Here is a 26,054-nt window from a genome sequence, read left to right on the forward strand (position 1 = left end):
TGGCATAAGTAAAGAAAATGAAAAACAAAAAATTGGCCTAAGATTGCTTCCCACTTTTATGTACTCAGGGCCCTTCTTACAGGGGTCAGTTGGTCAGACTGATTTATCTTTTCCCTCCATTTTACAAAAGGGGAAACCAGAAAACGGATTTTTTGTGACTTGATAATTGTCATTCCTGAGGATCAAAGAATAAATCTTTACATCGTACATGGATGCCTTTACATTTTATGGTGAAACATTGAAGATTAAGCTTTAATTAAATATTATTGATATCTAAAACACTGTTTTCCCAAAACAAGTAAAAAGATTTTCAGACTCCGTAACTAACTTAATCAAAAGCACAGTCTGTGTAACCAGAAAGACATAGATTTAAATCCTAGCTCCACATCCCAGTTCCACAACTAACTAGCCATGTGACCTTGAGTGAGTTACTGAGACTCAGTTTCACTACGTATAAAATCATAAATATTAATGCGGAACTGAAAGACTGTGCTGAGGGAGTAAACAAGACCTGAAAATAAGAGGCCTAAGGGTGAGGGTAAACCCCCAAATGAGTAGCTCAAGCCGTGTTTTAAATTTCAAATGAGGAATGTGTATGTTTCTTTTAAAATCATTTGGCTTTGCCATGAGCCCTATGACCAGAGTTTCTAAAATATAATTAAATAATTCAAAATGTGGTTATCCATAAAAAATAGTTCTTAAGCGCAACCTGTGGCAGGTATTGTGATGGTACAGAAAGACTATAGAATTCAGTCCCACTCCTGAGAAATAAATTAATTCATAGGAAATCAATAGTGACCCATAAAAATTCTACCTGATCAGGGCTGAGTTGTGGTGAACAGTCACTAAGTGCTATGAGAAAAGGGAAGAGATAGACCCCAGTGAGGACTAGAACAAACATTCAGGACTCAGTCAGGGAAATAGGAACCAAGAAGGTGAGGAAGAGGAGAGGGTGAGTAAGGAGGAAGGAAAGTCACTTACAGGAGTCCAATGGAAGGGAGAAAGTTTGTGTAGGTAATGCAGGTTCAAAGCTGGGTGGAGTCAACTTAGCAAAATATTCATCCTCCAGGCGCACCCATGTAATTGCTTACACATAGCACTGTATGTTGTTACTTGGCTCAACTATGAAGCAATTGAACGTTGACCTCGTTTCGCTGAGAAGGAGAGGACAAAGACTGTGCTCAAAATACCCAGATTTGCAATTAGCACCCACAACCTTAGACCATATTTCTCATTTCTTAGCCTCATTCTTTAACCATGTTCTTAACCATATTTCACACTTAAAGTTCACCTTTTAAAAATGGAAATTGATTTTCTGCTTCCATTGTCCCAGAAAGCATTGCATAGGAGCCAAAAACTCCAAGATTCTTGTCTCAAGAATCTGCCAGGAATGAGCAGCCTGGTCTCCAGGGGAAACTCCTCCCCGGACTGGTTCCTCCTGGGTCTGCAATTTCACACATCCTGCAGGGATTTCAGGCCCTGGAGAACAGCAGGGTAACAGCAGAGGTCTCACCGCCTGAATTCCTGACTTTTCTTTTGCAACATCTGGGCAAAACTGATAGACACTGTTATTTACCCCTACGCCATAAAAATGGAGGTTGAGAATGGATAACAAGAATTTGTTTTATTGTTCTGCCCGGTAAATAAATGTCATGTTGAATTTGTATGGCCTCTTTCTTGTCTCCTACAAAAGCATCACGTCCTTCATAGATACAAATCCCTGGGACTGGCTCACAGTGCCACGCCAGAACACAACAGGAAGAGAGGAGAGCTGTGCTAGAGAAAATGAGGACTTCCAGTCCTTTCTCCAGGCAGCGAGAGGGTCTCAGAAGATAAAAATCGAAAAGGTGGAGCTCTTCCGTATGGGTGCTGATGTGGGCTTGCAATGAAACTTCAGGACAAAATAAAAACAGAGCAAAGAGCAGCGCCCCCAAACCCAGATCTTCATATCACGGCGGGACACTTGTCACACTGAAAGTTCAGGTTAACACATTTAATACAGAGCCTGGTCAAGTCACCCGGGGCGTGATAATCTGCCCTTGATTTAGGCTTGTCCTTTGAAGAACCACAACAAGTACACAGCGTCTGGGGACGCGCCTCTGGCCACGGACTGCCCTCTCCAGCCGGCAGCGCCTGCTGACGCTGTCCAGGCATCGCCCCAGGCGAAAGGTTGCTGCGCGGTCGGAGGGCGCGGGAGGAGTCTGGCGGTGATTGATGGGGAAGGGACAAATGAATACAAGTACTTGTCTGGGGACAGCAGAGACCCCAGCAAGCTGTGGAGGCTACACTCGTCTGGCATTCTCAGAGGGTTTCGTCAGAGCCAGACCTGCCCGCAGCTGAGGGAGGAGCGCTCTGCTCCCAGCAGAGCTGCAACCCGGCCGCGAGCCCAGCGCGCCTCGGCCGCAGCCCGGCTCCAGGAGGAAAGTCCCTGCTCGTCGCTCTGCAACCTGGTGCATCAGATCCCACAGGTAAACACTCTGACTGGCTGATGAATTAAAATCATGGATTGAACCTTGTCTGGGCTTCGGCTTGGCTTAATAGTTTGCGTTTTCTTTTAAAATAATAATAAAACTTACAGATACAGCAAATTAAAATGAGGTTGGGGTAAAGGAGAGCGAGTGAGTGTTTGAAGTCACTTGGAGGGGACAGAAGCTTCCAAATCAATGCTGGTAATCTTCAATTGATCTGAGAAGTCTTTGAGAGTTTCCAAATCTGGCCCGCGCTCCTGGTCGCGCTAGGGGACCCATAAAACAGCCAGGCGGGGACTAGAGACTTTCACCCAACCCGAGTCGTCTTGGAGTTGAGACGCAAGGTATCGGGATTCCTCTGGCGGGTAAAATGCAGAGACTGACACTTCCCAGTGGCCTTTATGTGCCTTGATTCCTTAGTCGCCAAGCGCCCTTAGGTAAAACATCTAAGTCTTCCTATCCATTCACCGCAGAGTTCAGAGCTTCGCCTTGCCCACAGACCATTCCCTCCCAGGCACGCCCCTTCCAGTATGCCCCGCCCCGCTGCCGGGATTTACCTTTCCGCAGGACACATGGGAACAATATAGCAGAGGACATAGGAAAGGAGACTCCACAGGAGCGGGAGGGTGACGCGCGCAGAAATTCCCCACTGGCGCGCAAACTTGAGTTACTTTTGCACTCGGATAATAGCGACGAGGTTGTGCTCTGTGCTAGCGTTTGCAGAGGCGTGGCCGGCTGGGGTAACTGACCCTAGTCTTCCGTCTTCATTCTCCTGCTGTTCTCCAGGCTCTGAAAACCGCAGAGTGGCCGCCGGACGCCCACCTGAGCAGGCAGCAACATGCAGCCGCCGCCAAGCCTGTGCCGACGCGCCCTGGTGGCACTGGTTCTTGCCTGCGGCGTAGCCGAGGTCTGCGGAGAGGAGAGAGGATTTTCGCCTGCAGGAGCCACTCTGCCGCTTGGGGAAACCGCAGAGATAATGACCCCACCCACTAAGACCTCCTGGCCCAGGAGCTCCAACGCCAGCCTGCTGCGGTCGTTGGCACCTGCGGAGGTTCCCAAAGGAGCCAGGACGCGGGGAGCTCCGCCACGCATCCTCTCCCCGCCCCCGTGCCAAAGATCCATCGAGATCAAGGAGACTTTCAAGTACATCAACACGGTTGTGTCCTGCCTCGTATTCGTGCTGGGTATCATCGGGAACTCCACACTGCTGAGAATCATCTACAAGAACAAGTGCATGCGGAACGGCCCCAACATCCTGATCGCCAGCCTGGCGCTGGGAGACCTGCTGCACATAGTCATCGACATCCCCATCAATGTCTACAAGGTAAGGGGCGCCCGCTCATGTCCCTGCGGGCTACGCAGGGGGCCTGGCTGCGGGGGGAAGTGAGGTAGGCTTCAGAGGGAGCGTTCCCAAGGGGGTCCCTTCCCTCCTCAAAGTCAAAGTCAAAGATCCTTCTAACTATCGCCACTCTGGTCTTCAGTAACCCTTTGCATAGCCTAGGACAAGTGTAGCCCCCCAATCAGCAGCACTAATGTCACTCGGGAACTAGTTGGGAATGAAGATTTTTCTGGCCTCACCTCAGTCCTACTGAATCAGACTGAGTGGAGCAGAGTCACTTCTATTTTAATACACCCTCCATGTGATTATGTGAACTGTGAAGTCTGAGGACTGCTAGTGCGAAAGGATTTAGACTCTTTGTTCCCGCAAACAGGGAACATCCTCTTCTCAAAAGTGTGAGGTCCGCAGGCTGGCAGCAGTCACATTAAAATGGGGCATAAATGAAAGAAATCCTGAAATCCTGGATGGCAGATAGTTCTGATGAACTCGGGGGGTTATCTGGAGAAAGATGGGCTGAAAACGGGTCTCTTAAGTGCGGTAACAACTCCACTAGGGTCAGAATTGAACCTTCCACTTCTTTAGGAGTCCCACAGACTAAGTCCTCCCATTCTAATTAGGCAGAGGAATTTCGATGCAATTCATCAAAACCGAATTGAGAAATTTCTGAGGACAGGGTGTTGTGAGAAATATAAAAATAAGTGAAACAAGATCTCTCCCCAAAGGGAGATTATAATCTAGTTAGAATTTTGGGAAAGTTCTGTTTGGGAAGTCCCAGGAAATCTCATGCATCTGCCCACTTAGAAACCTTTTTAAATTACCCAAGAGCTGAAATGCTATGTGGATGTTTGGGCTGGTGAGGTTGAGGAGGGAGAGAGAGAGAGAGAGAGAGAGAGAGAGAGTGTTGCCTCTGGGCCAGATGTAAATCAGCACTTCCATGATCACCAGGACCATTTTACTTTCTCTGTCTGGTTAAATGAATATTTTCAGTAAACCAGAGACTACCTCACTCCCCAAGGGGCACATAGGTTCCCTTTCGTTTCAGACTCCTTTATTATGTCCCTAGGAAGTTACATCCTTTTTCCTGAAGCCATCTAGTCATAACAGACTGTGTTTTGGCTTTTGAAGTAAACTAAAGACTCATTATAAATCTGACCATCTAATCCATCTATCTTAGCCATAAACAAATCTTTCCCATAGAATTGGATCTCATTGCTAGGTTTGCCGTCATTTAATCCCACCTTTTGCCCCTTGGTTGAACTTGGAGCACAATATAATAATAATAGCCACCATTTATGATGCACTAGGTACTTAGTTTATTACATTAAATCACTACAGCAACCCGTGGAGGAGATATTGTAATCATGCCCGTTTTAGATGGAGGGAAACTACAAGTCTGGGAAGTGAAGAAGTAACTTGTCCAATGTCACACCACTAGAAAGTGCTAAAACTAGGTCTTGAGCCCAGGCCATCTGGCCCTACACCCTGCAGTCCTCCTAGCCCTCTACATAGAAGGAGCTCAGGCACAGTTTGTCCTTTGCCAACCTTGAATATTGTTAGGGCCACAGGGAAGAGCATTGACGGAAGGATGTGACAGAATCCTACCACACAGTAGGATACTTGGTAAACATTTTCAGGAATTAATTGGCATCACCTGAGGATTTCTATCCCTTGAAAGACTCTATTGATATATCAATAACTCTAATATATTAATCTGTGGTGTACATATATAGTATTCATAAAGTCTGTGGGTTTATTCTAAAGCCATTATCTATCAAAATGCAAAATCTAGAACTAGTTAAAAGCCATAATTGTGGCACCATAGTAAGTTTTTTAAAAACTGCATTTACAATTTCAGACTAGTCTGATACTAGAATTCATTTTAAAAAATAATTTAAGTGAAATATGAAGACTTTTTAAATGCATCCTGAAGTGAGACACTTGAGTCTCTAAGCCAGTGATTTCTATGTTTGGGATTATGGGGTAGGGGAGTAAGGAATTATAATTGTCTTTGAGAAATCAATACACACAATTTGTGGGGGTTGATAGAATCTCCTAACACTTCCATTGGCACATTAAGGACCTACCGGCCTGGAAAAATCAATGTCAATCTATTATGTTAATCTACATTCAGCAAATATAGAGTTCAGTAAAGTTGACAAACCACAAAATGTCATCACTCTTGCTGGAAGCCACCGTCTAGTTCAGGGAACTACATCAGCTCTGCCTGGACTCCCTCATGGAGTTGAGTCCCTGGAAACTTTCAGGTAGAGTGAGAAATCCCTCTCCAGATGTCCTGTGGCAGGAGAAATTTTGTGCTGAAGGCTAGCGAGATGTCTAAGAAACACTTAGCAAATCAAGGCTGCTGAAGAACTTCACATTTTTATTCAAACATGCTGAAAATAATAAGCCATGTTTACCCTCTCACCAGCACACACCATGGCCAGGCCTACACAACACACCATCCAGGTGAAAAACGAAAAATTCAATTATCCAAAGGAGCTATTCAAAGATATGTACATATACAATTATATGTATAAATACATATATACATATATTAAAAATGAGAAATTGCCGTAAGAATATATAGATACACAAATCGATAGATAAATATTTGGCACAGGCTCTGGCGGATAGGAAGCAAACAAATAATATTAGAATGTGTGTGTGTGTGTAAGAATAGAAAATTATGTTTTGAGTAGTCTTTGTTTTTCAGCTTTTGTTATTACAAATATGATTATAAAGAAGAAGAAGTTTGAACATATGGCTTGCACAGGTGTTTGACTATATCTAAAGGGTACTTTTCCAGAACTAAAATTATTCAAAGGGTGTGTATAGTTGTAATTTGCATGGATATTGCCACATTGTGCCTCAAAGTTATTGTACTCTTCAGTTTTAATCACTATTTAATAAATATAGCATCTTCATATAGATATGCATGTATGTTAATACCTAACTCTAATGTGTACTTGGGTCACCATGCCCCATATTTACATGGTCTATCTGTACACCTGAACCAAAAGTGGGTGTTTAAATATCTGCTGTTCGGATGAATCTTTCTTTTTCTCTCTCCTTATTTACAAACTGCTTATTGTGGCCTTGCTGTGTAAATCAAAATAAATGGGAGAATGTAGAGATTTGTTTATATGAGAGCCTGGTAGCTGACTACTAAGTTGGGGAAGCATATGTGTCAAAGCTGCATAGAAAGCAGAAATACCAGTAGATGTTATGAAGGATTTTATGTTGTTTAGTTGACTTTGGCTTGTTTTGGTTTAGCAGTAATATTTAATGAGATTTGGTTGCAGGTTGGGAAGAAGTTAAAAATTCTTGAGCAGATAATGAGTTTTTAAATTATTTCTGGATTTTACTTAATGTCAATCTCTTTGCACTGTGTTTACATGGATAACGGAGTTAATGTAATCAACTCTCAAATATAGCTTCCTTTATATATTAGGAAATTAAATTTAAAAACAAATCTGCTTGAGACGTGGAAAGACAGATGCCAATATTAACTAGACATTAACTAGATCGATAAGGATCTGAATGTAATCAGTTGTCCAATCTCTAATCTAGAGATTAGACAGGTGATTTGTGGAGTGCTTTTAGATCCGCGGTTCTGAACCTGTGGGTGGCGACCCACAGGAACTGTATTAAAGGACCATGGCATTAGGAAGGTTGAGAACCACTGTTTTAGATGGGTTTGCTGTTGAGAGCTTGTAGGTTATGATTAAAAGCAAAGAGGCTGCCTTCATAGTTCTGAAAGGCAAAACTGCTGATCTTTAACATTTAACTAGTTAAGGTAGGGTACATGTAACATTAATATGCTGGCAGGTCAAAACGTAGAATCGCTTCACTGAACCCACAAATGAGTTTTGAATGAAGTGACCTTGGCAGGTAATCAGACATTTTCTCCTTGTGACACAAGCAGAATTATATTCTGAACAAATTCACCTTTCTCACTACCCTTAGACTACTGCTTAGAAATTAGCAAGTGTGCATAATTAACTAGTTTCATAGTTAAAAGTAAAAGTTGAGGAGACCCTATCAACTTTAACTTTTAAAGTTACAATTTTCCAGGGAGTAAACTGAAGCATTTATGTGTACAGGAATACAAGAAGCAAAGGTACCATTGGGAGAGAGGTCTGATTTCTGCCAATTTAATAACACAACTCTCATTCCAGTCAAGTATAACTGAGATACTTTAGTAATATTTAAAGATATTTTATTGGTAGAAGCATCTTGGACCAAAAATGAAACATTTGAGATTACTTATTTAAAGCAAAAAAAAAAAAAAAAAATTAAGGAGCACCAAGTAAGCACAGTTGAAGTATTATCTTTTAAAGTGTTCATAAGGGGTGAGACTATTATCTCTGTATGGCCTGAAATCAATTAACAAATAAAACAAATACCCTGACACCCATCTAGCATAGTTCCTGCAACTATCAATACCAGACAAATGCTTGTTGATTAATGACGCTTTGCATGAGAGACGTTAGGGCAGTGAACTTTTCCTACTCATATTTTTACAAATGTCCAAATGAAGAAGAGGGGAAAGCCTGACCCTTTCTGACCTAACTTGGTCATAACCAAGTTAACAGGTCAATAGCAGAATTCAAATAACCCGAAAACTCAAGACTTCATATCCCCAATTCACTCCTTCGTATGTTGGCCATAGATCCCTGGTAGGCAAATGCTTGGCCTTGGCAATGAAAGTTCTCCTAAATCAACTCTGTGGCTCTTCTCCTGTTTGCCTTTGATCTACTGCTTGGTCGCTTCATAAATCCAAGCTAAAAATGTCAAGGTAAAGTTCTTTTTCAATATGGTAAGGTCTATCTATCAAAGGCTTTGCATTTTTTTTCTTTGCTCGCATAAAATGAGCCATTCAAGATGGAAGATATTTCCACAGTTTTACAAGAGGAGAACATAGCCAAGATCCTGTTGTCTCAAGGCCAGGGAGCCATATTCTCTATTTCACAAGGGAAACCATATAAGGTTATCTCTGTGTGGCTAATATGCTATAGTTGATTATTTTTAGAGAAACATGCCAAATGCTAATAAACGATTAAGTGCTTTAAAAGGCGTTGACAGATAAAGCCTGAGCTGAAATACGATTCAAGATATAATTTATGATGTGAAACATTCTCTTTCAGGATTTTGCAAAGTTAAGAAGAGGTTGGTTATGTTTGGGAGATGGCTGAGTGTGGTGTGTGTGTATACCTTCACCATCAACTTCTCTCATTTTAGAATTTCAAAAATTTCCAGTGCTTTTGTTTATTTTTTTAATTTATTTTTTTAATTAAATCATAGCTGTGTACGTTAATGCAATCATGGGGTACAATGTGCTGGTTTTATGTACAATTTGAAATATTTTCATCAAACTGGCTCACATAGCCTTCGCGGCATTTTCTTAGTTGCTGTGTTAAGACAGTATATTTCAGTATATATTCCGTATATTTCACATGTACAGTGAATTTCAGTATATATTCAGTATATTTCACATGTACCCTTGTAAGATGCACCGTAGGTGTGGTCCCTTTTATTTTTGAGAGTTATTTCTCTTTCCCTTTAGATCTTTTGTTGAACCTACGAAGGAACAAGAAAATGGCCAAAATATGGAGGAGGAATGAGAAGGGGGCGATAAAGAGAGAGAATGGATTATTCCTTTTTTGTTTTTTTTCTTTGCAGTTTTTGGCTGGGGCTGGGCTTGAACCCACCACCTCCGGAATAAGGAGCTGGTGCCCTACTCCTTTGAGCCACAGGCGTTGCCCTGGATCATTCTTAAGTCAGAAATTCACTAGCAAAGCATTTCTCAAGTAATTCTCCCTGCTTGAAGCTCGAAACCATACTCATGTCTCCTGACTTGTGTCTTCTGTCCCTCTCTCGTCAGTTTTTTTGTAGTTTTCAGAAAGGAGGAAACCTATCCTCAGGATGTTTATACTGTCTTCTTCCCCTCACTCAGTGTTTTCAAACTAGTTTAAAGGGCTTTCAGATTCCATAGTAACCAGACATCTTCTGATCATAGCTTGTCAGTATCCCATAAGATATTCCACAGATGGAATTAGCTTTGAAATGACATGGAATTACTCACAAAGGTTTGTAGAATTCATTCAGTTTGAGAGTCTCATTCTGAGCCAGCAGGACATCAGGATCTCATTCTTCAGTTTCTTCAGGTGCAATGGTGATCTTAGAAGGTCCAGATCAAGTGAGTGAGCCTAAAATAGCCTAGCTTTATGAATGGCATGTGTTATTTCTCTTAGTCGGATCTTTTCAAAATATGCAATGTATCAAAGAAAGTCTTAAATTATGGATAAAGTTTAAATGATAGAAAAGCAGCAATTCATTTCTTTCCTGGTTTGTTAGAGACTTAGGAATAAATTTTGTTATGTTACTGATAGAAAAATATATTTGAAGTAAACTTCAATTTCTCCTAAGATACGGTTTGAAACGTTATTTTCTACCTCTTTGTTTTCTTAGAGATTTTGTTTTAAGAAATGTAATTCCTCATCATGGAACATTGTTCTATTTCAGCAAATTGGAGTCTTTCCAGAGCAGTGAAACCCCCTCTGTTTTGTGGGTGTGTGAAACAGATTTCCAGGAACAGGGCTTCTGGCCCACACAACTCCAGGGGACACTGTACCACACACTCTATGATCTATCTAAGGGGCACCCCTGAGGGATAAGCTGATGTAGACCCTGACCCCATGTTTCGATCCCATATAGCATAATCTTTAAATGATTAAGTGCATTTTGATGGAAGCAGGTGGAACTTGCGATTTTTATTTGTCCCTGAGGTCATGGGTACAATGTACGTCAAGGAAGAAATTTCTATGCATTTTGACCACCATACTGACCTCAAATTTAAAGCTAAGTTTGAATTCCTTCTCTGTGTATGCATACGAAAAGAAAGAACATTCTGCCGTGGAGATCTTTGAATGAAGACGCCCTAACTTATTAAAACTCTAATTCAAATACAGAAAATCTCTTATCTGCTACAGGAAAGAGAAATAAAAACAGAAGAATACACTGTTTCCCAAAGTTATGAAATACAACCATTCCACTTTGTCCTTTGATTCTTATAGTGAAAACATTTCTATAACGCCAGTCATTTGAAAGCACTGTTCACAGTTCATTATGGGATGGAATAGACTGCAGTCTGGCAAAGTAAGCCTGGTTGTCCTCTTTAATACATTGGTCACCAGCCCTCTAAAATGATCATTTCTTATAATGTCCCTTTGTTAACTACATCCACCTCCACCAAATTTACAATCATCACAGCAACTCAAGCTCTTATACGATTCCATTACAGAAGGAGAAACAGTAGGTACCTTTTCTGGCCTGCTTAGAAGAACAAAACTTCTACAAAAATATACAACCAACCCTCAAGCTTCAATTCTACAGTTCCTGACTCTATGTGTCAAGAAGACCTGAGCATCTGGAGTAGAAAATACAAAAAGTAAACACGCAGCCTTCTCAGTTCTCTAAAGAATATATTGAGAACATGAGAACTGAAAGCTCATGATAAATGTTTTGTCATAGATGATTTCTGCCGTATGATCAAACTCATTATTTCATTCATTCATTGTTATTCAACAAGCTTTTAATGAGTGTCCACTGTGTGCCAGGCGCTGTGCTAGGCTTTATAAATATTGTAGACTATTCTGAAACAAATAAACAGCTAACGCTCAGTGTACACTAATAAATTAAAATATGAAAAAAGAGAATGGTACGCCTGATTAAGGAGGCACGTGAAAATTTGTTTGTGCAAGACGGCTAACCTTGACATTTACTGAGTCCATGGGGCTTGCTTCCTTTTGACATCACATTAGGGGTGTGCATTAACAGGTTTTATTTTCAATTTAATTTCTCCAGTATGTGATTTTTAGTTAAAAAGAGAAATGAAAAATGAAAACTCCCACTTGGAGAGATTTTGTACCGTTAATGAAAGGATATTTACTTCCTATGTATGCTATTTATCCTTTCAGAAAAGTTTTTGAAAATATATAATATAAAAATAATTTTATAATGTAATACAAAAATAATTCATTTGGATTCCTTTGCCTTTTTTCTTTCTCAAACAGCTGTTCCAACATAAAGTTACGAAATCATGACCGTCCTTATAACTGGTGTGGTCATGTCTTTTTTCAATCTGGTGTTTATTTATTTATTTATTTGTGTTTATCATCCAAAAGAAATGTGCTAGGGCAGCAGTCAAAGCCTTAGGGGAAAACAGACCAGCACACACGGGCTATCATTTTGTCAAATAAGCACTACATTGCCAATAGGTGCTAACAGTAACCAAAGCCATTCGGTTAGATAAGACATTATGATGTGACAACCAGCATCAATTATGGGAATGTTTGCCAATTGGCTCATATTTGATAAGTGTTAGGTAATGTATATGCAAACTTAATTTTAAACAGGACCTACATTTTTAATTTTTGTGGAAGGGAGATAGAGTCAATCTTGAACTCTAACGTCCTCTTTCTATGATCAGAGAAACTTCCTTGGTTACTTGTTTGATTTCTCTTCAGTATTCAGATCTTGCCCTGAAGTTATCTAATTTAGTGGGACAAAGGCCAAAGAAAAAACTAAAAATAGGAAATAAGGAATGTGTTATTGCTGAGTGCAAAGTTAGAGCTGCTTCCTCCTACAATAAAGCGAACCAACATCTCTGCAGAGGGGAAAGCTATATTGTTGCACTTCAAACTATAGATGTCGGATATTGTTATTTTTGCAAAAAAAAGGGTGAAGAAATGGATTTCTAGGAATTATAAAAATCTATAAGAACATTCTCTCTCCAAATTTTAAAGATAGCATCTTGGTTGAAAGTAATTTTTTTTTTTTTTTTTTGCAAAACTTAACAGCTTTTCCCCACCCAGGAATGTTTTTGCCTTAAACCAGAAGTTGTTACCTTCGCATCTTAAATAAGCTGGAAGCACTAACTTGCCAAAAGACTTTCTTGCTAGAGACTGTGCAGATGACAGAGATGAGCATCAGTGAGCATGCCTTCTGTCCCAGAGTATCAGGCTTTGCTGTGTCTCCACAAAGCCTTCTGAGCAGAGACAGAGGTTGAGCTTTTTAGAGTAAGGGCACTTGCAGTCTTGCCAAAGTCATCCAGCTCCGCATAGAATAATGAGAACAACCGTTCATCCTCCTTCTCCCTTCCCTGTGGCCTCTCAGAACCAGGAGCATCCATTTCGGAATTGAAAATGTGAAATACTGAAAGCCGATAAAAGATAACTCGTTTTCTCTGTAGCGCCTTTCCCTTTGCAAGGGCAGATTAGAAAAGGATATCTTCCAGCTATGGTTAGGTTTCCGATTATCTCTCTGTTGGACTTGAAGAGAATTTTTACAATTTTCAGTTTGTGTTTCCCTGTCCTCTGTGATAGCTTGGGTCAGAGGTTGGGCTGCAGGCCTCCCCATGGTATGAAGAGCAATTATCCAATTTCTAGGCTGAGCCAAAGAAAATAGGAACCTCAAAACAAGGCAGAGCTCATTTTCATCAGCCAGACTTCTTTCCCATCAATGGCGTGGACACCATTCATCTTGATCCTCTGATGGCTGCACGTACCTAATGCCAATTTTAACATATTTGGAAACAATTTGAGACAGAATAAAGTATTCAGAAATATGTCAGTGTTTGGACAGTCTATGAGTAAAAGAAGTAAGTAGATTATCCAAGTTTTCCAGAGAAAAAAAACCAGTAGAATGGATGGGTAAGTAGATGGGTAGATTTATTACGAGGAATTAGTTCAAGAAATTATAAGGTTGAGATCTGTTATCGCGGGTTGGACATACAGGAAAGCCAGTGGTGTAATTCAGACCAAATCCAAACCCTGGCGTCATTCCCAGTCCCGGGGCTCACAGAAGATGACAAAAGATACGGAAAGAAGTGAAAGGGGCAAATTCTGCCTCTACCTTTTATTCTATTCAAGCCCTCAGCAAATGGGATGATTCCCCCACCACATGCGGAAGGTATTTGGTGTTACTAAGTGCACAGATTCCAATGCTAATCTCATCCAGAAACATTCTCACAGACACATCCAGAAATAAATGATTAACCTGGCACCCCATGGCCACTCCAGTTAATACCTAAAGAGAAGCATCACACTGGTGAGTGGATGAAAATTTTACTCTACCTCTCAATATTTTACAATTATTCAACACATAGCTATAGGTTTCAAAAATTAATATTTGATTTAATCTAAACACACTTTATTGTGATATCAGCTTCCTGGATACCTTCTCTGACAGGTATCATAGTAGGTAACAAGCATAGACTCTGGAGTCAGACCATCTGGGTTCAAATATGGATCAGTTAACTTAATTAAGTGAGTAACCAAGGACAAGAATATTAATTATCTAATGAAGACTGACAAGTTACCCTACAACTTACTGGCTTAAAACAGTAAACATTTATTATCTCATACTTTGTTTCTGGGTTGGGAAGTTAGGGATTTCAGAGGTGGGTGGTTCTAGCTCACGGTCTCTTATGAGGGTACAGTCAAGATATTGGCTGGGGCTGCAGTCATCTGAAGGTCAGAGCAGGCCTGGAGGGTCCTCTCATTCACAGACCTGGCAAGTTAGTGTTTGTTTTCAGGAAGCCTCAGTTCTTTGCCATATTGGCCTCTCTATAATTGTGCTTAGGTGTCCTCATGACGTGGCAGCTGGCCTCCCCATATTTATTGAATATCCACTATGCGTGAGTGTAGAGTGGGTATTAGTGAACAAAGCAAACTCCCTGCTCTCATGGAGTTTATGGTTAGCATAAGTGAGCCAAAAAGAAGCCATCTGGCCTTTTATGAAGTAGTCTTAACAACACACACTGTCCCTTTTGCCACATGCTATTCATTCAAAGTAAATCACTAAATCCAATCCACATTCAAGGTGAGGGAAACTAGGCTTCACCTTTTGAAGGGAAGAGTAATCAATATCAGAATATTGTCTGAATAATTACTAATAAGCTCAGTCTGGCAGAATCCTTGCAATTGGTTGGAAAACTTCTATTCTTATGTTTCCAAGGACAATTGACATATTTCTTTTAAAGCAAATTGATTTTAAAACTGGTTCAGACCTGTGCTGCCCTTAGTCTTCCTGGCACCTCAGGAAATGGTTCCCCATTCTCATGATAAACCCCTGTGATGTTCTTGACTCCTCCCATCTTATATCCCTTCCTACTAGCTAGCTAGCTCTACCTTCAAAATATAAAGGTTCTGTAACCCATTCTCAACCCCAGGGTAGCCCAGCGTCCAGCCCACCCCTGGCCAGCCCACCACTGGTTCTCACCAGGGCTTCCTGTCTTGACCCCATATTCTATTCTACACTGAACAGCAAGAATGACCTTTTAATTTTTATTTATTTATTTTTTTGAGACAGAATCTCATTTTGTCACCCTCAGTAGAGTGCTACGGCATCATAGCTCACAGCAACCTCAAACTCTTGGGCTCAAGTGTGCCTCTTGCCTCAGCCTCCCGAGTAGCTGAGACTACAGGAGCTGTCATAACACCCGGCTATTTTTTAGAGACAGGGTCTTGCTCTTGCTCAGGCTGATCTCGAACTCCTGAGTTCAAGCAACCCACCCACCTCTGGCTCCCAGAGTGCTAAGATTACTGGCATAAGCCCCTGCACCCAGCAAGAATGAACTTTTTAAAAACACAAGTAATAAGTAATACCATGCCATTTCCCTGCACAAAACTCTGCAATGAATTCCCTCAAAAAGGCATCCAAACTCATCTGTCTGCAGCTTCATCTCTGATGCTCTTGGCTTGAGTCACTCCTCTCAGCCTTGACAGCCTTTTCTATATCACCAGGCTGATTTTGAACTCAGGACTCTTGCATTTTCTCTTGCGCTTTGTGTGGTTTCCTCTCTTATTTCAGTCAAATCCCTATTGTCTCAAATCTTGTCTCATCAGAGAGACCTTGCTGAGAAGGCTGTCAAAAAAACACCTCAAATCCCACTCCTTACTAACATGACAGCCTCTGTGTGACACCATATCAAGCGTTTCTGTGTTGTTTCATCTGCCTCCCTCACTAACCATAAACTCCATGAGAGCAGGGAGTTTGCTTTGTTCACTAATATCCACTCTATACTCACACATAGTGAATGTTCAATAAATATTTGTCAAATGAACAAATCAGCAAGCAGAGTTATGACTGACTGATTAATCCAGCAGTCACAAGATTTAGGCTAGTGTGGCTCACAGATATGTTTTGCTAATACAGTGTTATCTGAGAATTTTTTGTAAGCATCAATTAGTTAATAACTTTTATAAACAGTGAGATTTTATATAAAAATCCCAATTTCTGGCATCTTTTGAAAAATCAAAAGATTTTGTATTTGGAGTTCCTTAATAAAAATTAATGTTTATCAGCAGCTGTTCCTTTCAGACATAGTTTACCCCAGACCTCACCACTCCCTATTGTGTTCCCAACACTAGTGACTTTCTTACACCTGGGTCCCTGTACTCCTCCATGTTACCTGCCTGGCCCCGGAGACTTTCAGAACTCTACATGAAGCATACATACGGCAAGACTGCCAACATTTGTCCCAATTTGTGCAATTTTGATACCTAATTTAAAAATGAAATTGTTCCTATGTTGTATCTCTAAGTCCTGTCCATGATAAGAGACACATCTTAACCTTTGGTGTCATTCTAGTTATAGAACAATCAAGACAGCTTGACAAATTCAGTAGAGTCTTCACTACTACTGAAAGAACAGAATGATTCAATTATGTTTCAAAATAGTTTCCACTTTTGGAAGGCAAACTCAAAAAAGTTTTTACTTTTTTTTTTTTTTTTTTTTTTATTGTTGGGGATTCATTGAGGGTACAATAAGCCAGTTACACTGATTGCAATTGTTAGGTAAAGTCCCTCTTGCAATCATGTCTTGCCCCCATAAAGTGTGACACACACCAAGGCCCCAACCCCCTCCCTCTGTCCCTCTTTCTGCTTCCCCCCCATACCCTTAATTGTCATTAATTGTCCTCATATCAAAATTGAGTACATAGGATTCATGCTTCTCCATTCTTGTGATGCTTTACTAAGAATAATGTCTTCCACGTCCATCCAGGTTAATACGAAGGATGTAAAGTCTCCATTTTTTTTAATGGCTGAATAGTATTCCATGGTATACATATACCACAGCTTGTTAATCCATTCCTGGGTTGGTGGGCATTTAGGCTGTTTCCCCATTTTGGCGATTGTAAATTGAGCTGCAATAAACCGTCTAGTACAAGTGTCCTTCTGATGAAAGGATTTTTTTCCTTCTGGGTAGATGCCCAGTAATGGGATTGCAGGATCAAATGGGAGGTCTAGCTGAGTGCTTTGAGGATTCTCCCTACTTCCTTCCAGAAAGGTTGTACTAGTTTGCAGTCCCACTAGCAGCGTAAAAGTGTTCCCTTCTCTCCACATCCATGCCAGCATCTGCAGTTTTGAGATTTTGTGATGTGGGCCATTCTCACTGGGGTTAGATGATATCTCAGGGTTGTTTTGATTTGCATTTCTCTAATATATAGAGATGATGAACATTTTTTCATGTGTTTGTTAGCCATTCGTCTGTCGTCTTTAAAGAAAGTTCTATTCATGTCTCTTGCCCATTGATATAAGGGATTGTTGGCTTTTTTCATGTGGATTAATTTGAGTTCTCTATAGATCCTAGATATCAAGCTTTTGTCTGATTGAAAATATGCAAATATCTTTTCCCATTGTGTAGGTTGTCTCTTTGCTTTGGTTATTGTCTCCTTAGCTGTACAGAAGCTTTTCAGTTTAATGAAGTCCCATTTGTTTATTTTTGTTGTTGTTGCAATTGCTATGGCAGTCTTCTTCATGAAGTCTTTCCCCAGGCCAATATCTTCCAGTGTTTTTCCTATGCTTTCTTGGAGGATTTTTATTGTTTCATGCCTTAAATTTAAGTCCTTTATCCATCTTGAATCAATTTTTGTGAGTGGGGAAAGGTGTGGGTCCAGTTTCAGTCTTTTACATGTAGACATCCAGTTCTCCCAACACCATTTATTGAATAGGGAGTCTTTCCCCCAAGGTATGTTCTTGTTTGGTTTATCGAAGATTTGGTGGTTGTAAGATGTTACTTTCATTTCTTGGTTTTCAATTCGATTCCGAGTGTCTATGTCTCTGTTGTCGTGCCAGTACCATGCTGTCTTGACCACTATGGCTTTGTAGTATAGACTAAAATCTGGTATGCTGATGCCCCCAGCTTTATTTTTATTACTAAGAGCTGCTTTAGCTATATGGGGTTTTTTTTAGATCTTTTAAAAAACCCATAGATTTTAAATACTTTACTTTCAAAACCTCATGAATATTGGATCCAGATGTTTACCTAAAGTGGTTCATTTGCCAATGTAGGACATGCCCAGTTGTTCTAAAAAAAGAAAATAACTACATTTAATAGTGGATGGTTATCCAGTCTATGGTCAGATAAAGAGAAACACACACACACACACACACACACACACACACACACTCACTGTTGCAGCTGAACCCCCTGCACTGTGGGTCAGGTACTGTTAATATTAAACATCTGCTATGTGTCAGGCATTTGTTCTTGGCAGTTGTGGAGCTCATAATCGGTCTTATACTCTATGGAGGCAAGTAGCAAAAACTAAGCAAATAAGCAAATGTTATGCATGTAATGGGAGTTGATAAGTGCTATGGACAAAAAGGAAACTAGAGTAGAATATGGGAATTGGATATGCCTGGCTGGTTACTGTGTCTAATAACATGATCAGAACAGTTCATGCTGAAAAGATAAGATTTTAGCAAGACCTACAAGAGATGAGGAAGTCAGCCAAGTGAACCTACTGTGGAAGGAGCCTTCTAAGATAACGACAGACCCAGAGCAAAAGGCAGGAAAGTGCCAGATGTGTTCAAGGAACAGGGTGGCTACACTAGCTGAATTACTCTTTGGTTCAATATAGTGACTGCAGTGAAGATCAAGTATATAAATGCGCACACAGTAATTTTCAAGGGTACTACTACATGGGGGATAGTCTGGTCTCCTCAGCTAAGAAATAATTTTTATCCAATTTTAATTAGCCTATGTGTGTGTGTGTGCGTATTTTTTTTTTTTTTTTTTTGAGAAAGAGTCTCACTTTGTCACCCCTGGTAGCGTGCTGTGGCATCACAGCTCATAGCAATCTCAAACTCTTGGGCTCAAACAATCCTCTTGCCTCAGCCTCGCAAGTAATTGGGACTATAGGTGTCTGCCACAATGCCCAGCTATTTTTAGAGACAGGTTCTCGCTCTTGCTCAGTCTGGTCTCAAACCTGTGAGCTCAGGCAACCCACCCACCCCGGCTTCTCAGAGTGCTAAGATTACAGGCATGAGCCACTATGCCCAGACAATTAGCTTATATTTTTATTTGGCCATGTCCTGAGCATTTGAGACTCTGACAATATGCAAGTTAAATTTTCTAAGAGTGACTTAAAGCGACTGTCCCCAGTTGGCTCCACAGAGGAGATGCTAGCTCCGAGCTACTGTATACGCACGATGAATTCTTACATGCTGGCTGCAGTTTCATGATTCCCAGCACACTCTCCTGTTTCATGTATGGAACGCTAATGCTTTTCAAAGAAGTAGTCCATGAGAAAAATAAAAAGAACTGGAATTGATCTTATTCCACATGTCAATTACTCCCTACCCATTAATTGCAGTTTAGAAGGCATCTTGTGAAACCCTCTCTAACAGAGCTTCACATCTCCCCAATGCAGCTGCTGGCGAAGGACTGGCCCTTTGGAGTGGAGATGTGTAAGCTGGTGCCTTTCATACAGAAGGCCTCCGTGGGCATCACTGTGCTGAGTCTCTGTGCTCTAAGTATTGACAGGTAGGAGCTCACATTTAAGCCGTGTATATTCTCACCACTCTACTCCCTATTGCCATGGTTCTTAGAAAATGCACTATGGAATTCAATAAAACCAACCTATGCCAGCTTGAAAAAATAATCCTATTTTCATCTTCAGATATCGAGCCGTTGCTTCTTGGAGTCGAATTAAAGGAATTGGAGTTCCAAAATGGACAGCAGTAGAAATTGTTTTAATTTGGGTGGTCTCCGTGGTTTTGGCTGTCCCTGAAGCCATAGGTTTTGATATGATTACCACTGATTACAAAGGAAGCTATCTGCGAATCTGTTTGCTTCATCCCACTCAGAAGACAGCCTTCATGCAGGTAAAGTTTACTCTTTTTTTTTTTTTTTCATTTCCACTTTTGCTTTATAAATATTTAGCTATTGCCCCCTCCTTGGGAAGCTATTGATTTATAACTGTCCTTGGGGTTAACAGTGACCAGTGGCCCAAGTTGTAAGAAACCAGGTCATACTTATCCAAAAAGCCCCTGGATCTCAGGAACACACATGAAGGAATTGATGTGAATTTTTTTTTAATTATTTTTTATTAAATCATAACTTTGTACATTGATGCATTTATGGGGTTCAGGGTACTTCAATATACAATGTGAAATTCAGGGTACTGAATATAACAATGGTTCAGGGTACTTCAATATACAATGTGAAATTCTTACAATGAGCTAAGTAACACATCCATCACAATTATACTCATTTCTTAATAGAACTTATAGCTTTTCTATTCAAATCCCTATAAGGATTGACAATTATTACATATTCTGTGTAAAACAACATAGCAGTCATCGGGAGTGGATGATCCAGCAAATTCTCAAAGAGAAGTCACACTGACGTGTACCTTCTGGACAGCAGAACCGTCCTCTCTGATGATAAAGGAAACTGTTATTGAAAATAACTCTTCATCTTGGGCCATTTATTAAAGAACATTTAATCAGAAACTAGGAAAAGAACAGCGATAGTGGTATAATAAGATAGAGCCTAAGTGTAAAAAATGCTCCCCAACCGAACAGGTGAAGAGAGGTTCACTCAAAAGAGTCTGATCAAACTATTACCAAGAATTATTTTCCATTTTATATCTAAGAAGACTACATAAAACTTCACAGACTGTGTATACCATGGTAAGTGAAAGAATGCAGAACATCAGTGTGAAATGGAGAAGGAGATTGCTGTTTCATTGTTTCTTATTAGTAAAAGGGGGGAAAGCACTGCGTAGCTTTCATAAATTCTTCTCCAACAAAGACATGTCTGGAGAAAAATAAAAGGATAACAGAGCAGGAAAAGAATAAGTGAAAATGCGTAAGTCATAAACAGCTTAAGCTTTCTAAGTGAGAGGCTGGGTGTTTAACCCAGACTTTATTGTCTGTTTTTCCCATTAAACACGCTTGCTAAAACCTAAAAACGTCACTTAAACACTAGGATAGCTTAACATACTCAGATGTGGTATTTCCCACAAAGAATACCCTGCAATTACTTACTTACATGAAGACAAAACACTGAACGACCAAGTATTTCAAATTTTGCCCAACTATTTAAATTTTTATGCATAATTATGGCACACGGCCTCTGAGAACAGAAATACTATTTGGGAAAAGTTTGTTTCATGTAAGTATTTAATCATTTGTTCAGTAGATGCAACTTGAAAGATTCTACATAGCATTTATAAAATGGCTCTACTTTAGAAGGTAATTGTTCCATCATCAATGTGTTTTCAAGTTTAACATTTGGCATGTAAGATTGTATTATAGAGGGGTGTTAATCATAAAAATTCTTTCTTCCCCATAGTTTTACAAGACCGCTAAGGATTGGTGGCTATTTAGTTTCTATTTCTGCTTGCCTTTGGCTGTCACTGCCTTGTTTTATACCCTGATGACCTGTGAAATGTTGAGAAAGAAAAGTGGCATGCAAATTGCTTTAAATGATCACTTAAAGCAGGTAAGAAAGTACAAATATTTGACAACTCATGGTTATAATTACAATCACAAATGTGAAAATTATTAAAATCAAAATAAACTAAAATTACTATATACCAGACCCTATTCCCTTTTTTTTGGCCTCTAATATTTTTGCATATGTAAAGAATAGTTTTATATTATCTATAAAGAGATATTCTTTATGGAATTGAAAGCATCTAAAGAGAACCATTATCTTTTAAAGATGAATCTTTGGTCATGTTAGTTCTAATTCATCTTAACTGGTCAATTTAAAGCTCATTGTTCTGAGTTTTTACAAATGCCACTGACTTTTATAACAAGATCAAATATTCTGTTTTGAAAGAGAAAAGGCTGTAAATAAGAATGAACCATCTTTTAAGGATCTGACTATGGTTTTATTTCAGAGACGGGAAGTGGCCAAAACCGTCTTTTGCCTGGTCCTTGTCTTTGCCCTCTGTTGGCTCCCCCTTCACCTCAGCAGGATTTTGAAGCTCACACTTTATGATCAGAATGATCCCAATAGATGTGAACTTTTGAGGTAAGAAAGACAAAATAGGAATTGTTTGTAAACAGATGCCATTCAGAAGTGTTTCCATGGATCTCTTTCACCGGTGGAAAGTAGCACTGTACTGACCTTCGGGATCCCCCAGGACTCTCAAATGTTCCCGCCCATCCCATTTTGGAGAGGAGAGCGGCAGTGGGCCAGAGGTGTCCAAATGAGGAGGGAGTGGCGAGAATAAAATACCAGGTCTGATTGGCCTTTGCATTTTGTAAATTCTTCCTTTTTGTCCAGCCTCATTATCATGTCTAGGTGAGATTTTGTTTTTAAAAAGAGAGATGGGCCTGTGAGGGGAGAAAAATAGGCAGGCCATGGAGATGACAAGGGAAGAGGGTAAGAGAGACAGAGGCAGGAGACAGGATCCTTATGAACAAAGACCAGGAAAAATTTAAACCATCATATATGGGTAATATTTTTACAAAAACACAAAAGTCCACAGTGAATACGTGCTCAGATCTGCAAATGTTTCACATACACATTTGGGGGTTTTGGGTTTTTGCAGCTTTTTGTTGGTATTGGACTACATTGGCATCAACATGGCCTCCCTGAATTCCTGCATTAACCCAATCGCTCTGTATTTGGTGAGCAAAAGATTCAAAAACTGCTTTAAGGTAAGAGAGTATTCCAAAATTTAAAAAACTGCTTGTGATATGGCATCACATATAATCCTTCAAAACTATTCGTATCCATCCAGAAAAATCTGGTTAATTGTACATCATGGATAATTTTTTTTAAGATATGACATTTGCTTATAAATCACTATAGTTAATTTTTGCCTATAAATCCCAGCCAGTCTGACTCCCTGCTGACTCAATCAGTTATACTCATGAAATTGCTCTGAAAATTAATGAAAATGACATGCATCGATGTCTGGCAGATATCACATAATAAAATAGCTAAATGTGAATTAATTGCACTTTCCTCTATTTTTGATAGATTTTGAATGACTCAGCCACAATTTGTATTGTAACTAAATTATCTCCTTTTCCACATAGACTATGAGAATATCAAGTCAAAGAAAGAAATTTGGTCTAGGGGTTACACCTTTCTACCTATTTTGTATAGCAAAGATACAGTGCTTGAGGTAGAATATGTTCAATTATTCCTTGTTTGGCTATTTGCATTTTACCATTTATCTATTCAAGTTTTCAGCAATCTAACATAAAATATCCCCTCCTCTTATATTAAAATTATCATTTTTTTCCACAATATTTGATAATCGCAAAGTTAAGAACTTCCTGTGAACACTTAGACAATTTATAAAATTCTTTGTGCATTCATTACCCAAATTGTAGAGCTGGAAGAAAACTTTTATCAAGATCAACACTTTCATTTTACAGAATAGAAAGTAGTGGACCTTCCATTTTCTTATACATGTAGTTTCTTGGAAAACAAACAGAAAGAGCAAAGGATTGTTTTTTAATTCAAGAAAAAAATTGATGAATAAATATGTATTTATTATATATAAAGATATGCTTGTTATATATATTTATATACATATAAAGCTGAGATGCTTGTATACTTTATAACATTTCTGTGTAACGATATTGCAAAGACTCCTGAGAATAAAGTGTGGCTGAAAAAATAACAAAGTAACATTAAACTCATTGATACATGACTGCTTATGATGCCCTCAAGTGAGAAAAAGCAGGTTATGGAGTGAATACACACACACATACACACACACACATATGCTAAGAGAGAATACAATCTCATTAAAATAAATTCTACCCATGCTCACAAATATATGCACATACACAGTCCTATATGGATAATATTTCTATTGGTAGGGAGGGAAATCTTAAATTATGTACTTTACAGATCTTAAGAGTATTAAATAGCCAAGAGTAAATATAAGAATTAAAAGTGACTTTCTCATAATGAGGAATTTTAATTATATAGTTTTTCTTCTCTATGATTTAGTTGAAATCCCCTCTTCCTCTCCCATGCTACTAATGTAATTACATCTTTTTAAGGAGAAACATAAAAGACCATGGAAATAAAGGGCCCACGAACTCTCAATCATGTAAAGAAAGTCAGAACCGTAGAGAGTAGGAAGAGTTGTGAAATGGACTGATGTGAACATATAATGAGTTACTTTGTTTTATACAGTCATGCTTATGCTGCTGGTGCCAGTCATTTGAAGAAAAACAGTCCTTGGAGGAAAAACAGTCGTGCTTAAAGTTCAAAGCTAATGATCACGGATATGACAACTTCCGTTCCAGTAATAAATACAGCTCATCTTGAAAGAAGGAATATTCACTCGATTTGATTTTCTGTGTGTTGGACAGAAGTCATTAAAACAAAATGAAACCTTTGCTAAGACAAAACAAAAAACTGTAACTTTACATGAAACAATGTAAAAATGTAAAAGTAATGATTTTAGCACTCCGAGTTACATGTGACGTTTTATGAGCTATGTACAGCATGAGAAGAAAAGCCTAGTGAAAGCACTTAATTTTGTACAGTTAGCACTTCAAAGTAGCTCTGAATAACTTCCAGTATATTTGTACACCACTTAGGTTTAAAATTGGGCTCATTCAGCATTCCTATGAAAAGTTTTATTTTTAAACCAATGTCAAAGGAAGAAAGCGTCATTGTAAAATATAATTTTTAAAGTTTAAATTATTCAACTTGAAATTTTAAGAATCCTTTAAACCAACTTTTAATTAGTAAATAAGATCACACCATTGATTAGATGCAAAATGTGAAATTTGGGGACATTAGAAACATTTAAGTGATCAGGAGGGAGGATCGGAAAGAGAGATCAGGATAAAGTATTGAAAATCATTTACATTCTTTACATTCAGAAAAGATCAAATGTCACAAAGAGAAATAGAAAAGTTTGACATGCTATCTCCAAAAGACTTCTTTGAACTCTCCTATTCACATATTCTAGGAAAAAAATACGAACTGCAATTGTTTCAAGATTATTAAAATATTCTCCTTCTTTCGCAAGTGGAGTTTAAACTGTTTAGTTTATCATCTGTAAATACTTCGCTATGTACCCTACATGTAGATGATCAGACAAAGGGCAGGCCCTGGTGTTTATAGCTTTATGATGGAGCGATGCCAACAACCTCATCAAGGACAGAATGTGAACTGCCTGGTGCAGTGTCCACATGGCCCAGGGGCAGGCAGCATCCTCTCGCCCCTGCTGTAGTTAAAGTGCTCTCAGCATACGTGTAATATCAAGTTAAGATTCTATTTTTTAAAAAAACTCACAAATTAGTCAATTTACCAGCTACTTGTAAAGCTTATTACTAATTGTTACTTTTTTTGTAAATAACTAATAGGAAAGTATTCTTGAGGTGATGCTTTTCTATCATGTAGAGGGAAAACTGCTTTTTGTGACTTTCTGTAAAACCTGTTCACTTTGTGCATGCCTGCTGAATTTTTTAATCTGCCCAGCAAAGTCCCTTAGGTTAACTTGGGGTGGGGTGTGTGTGAAACTATGCACTAGACAACATGGAAAAAAGAGGAAATGAGGCAGGGAGGGTGGAAACCCATGAGGCCAAATTCCCATTCTTAGCCCGATGTTCGTCATCGCCCCGTCACATCAATGCAAAAGGTCCTGATTCTGTTCCTGTGCAAAACACAGTGCAATGTTCTCAGAATGACTTTAGAAGTAAATTGAGTCCAAGAGCTTTAACTCTGTCTTAAAATATAACAGAACTTCTACTTTTTTTTCTTTTTGTAAGCTGAGTCACGTGATGGAAATAAACTAGCAATGTTTTTTGCCAGCATCTAATACAGTAAACCCAAACCCAGCACTGCAGCCAGAAAGAAGTTAGTTCACGTGCCTGGTGGATTCTATTTACAAACCAGCCACGAATTTGTTTATTAATTTCTCCCAATCACTTTTCAAGATGCCAGTCATCACAGAAGAC

General features: G+C 39.4%; 1 protein-coding gene across 2 annotated transcripts; it reads left to right on the forward strand.

The window, feature by feature from the left end:
- The first annotated feature begins 2,145 nt into the window (after positions 1-2,145).
- EDNRB (endothelin receptor type B) lies at positions 2,146-24,484 on the forward strand. 2 transcript variants are annotated; one of them, XM_053563858.1, is made up of 8 exons: positions 2,146-2,468; positions 3,255-3,792; positions 19,529-19,641; positions 19,778-19,982; positions 21,457-21,606; positions 22,010-22,143; positions 22,667-22,775; positions 24,277-24,484. In XM_053563858.1, exons 2-8 carry the CDS (start codon positions 3,307-3,309, stop codon positions 24,409-24,411), a joined length of 1,332 nt encoding a protein of 443 aa, XP_053419833.1. In that variant the 5' UTR covers positions 2,146-2,468; positions 3,255-3,306; the 3' UTR covers positions 24,412-24,484. The 2 variants fall into 2 exon arrangements, with proteins under 2 accessions (XP_053419833.1, XP_053419834.1); XM_053563859.1 differs by lacking the exon at positions 2,146-2,468 and having other exon boundaries at positions 3,077-3,792.
- The last annotated feature ends 1,570 nt before the right edge of the window (positions 24,485-26,054 follow it).

Source organism: Nycticebus coucang, chromosome 15, assembly GCF_027406575.1.
Source record: "Nycticebus coucang isolate mNycCou1 chromosome 15, mNycCou1.pri, whole genome shotgun sequence".
Classification (NCBI taxonomy): domain Eukaryota; kingdom Metazoa; phylum Chordata; class Mammalia; order Primates; family Lorisidae; genus Nycticebus; species Nycticebus coucang.

What these genes read in the sequence shown, in the direction of transcription:
- EDNRB (XM_053563858.1), top strand. Translation starts at nt 3,307, where the DNA reads ATGCAGCCGCCGCCAAGCCTGTGCCGACGCGCCCTGGTGGCACTGGTT. An exon ending in TGTGCTCTAAGTATTGACAG is followed by an intron (nt 19,642 to 19,777) that starts GTAGGAGCTCAC and finishes TTTCATCTTCAG; the next exon opens with ATATCGAGCCGTTGCTTCTT. An exon ending in TAAATGATCACTTAAAGCAG is followed by an intron (nt 21,607 to 22,009) that starts GTAAGAAAGTAC and finishes GTTTTATTTCAG; the next exon opens with AGACGGGAAGTGGCCAAAAC.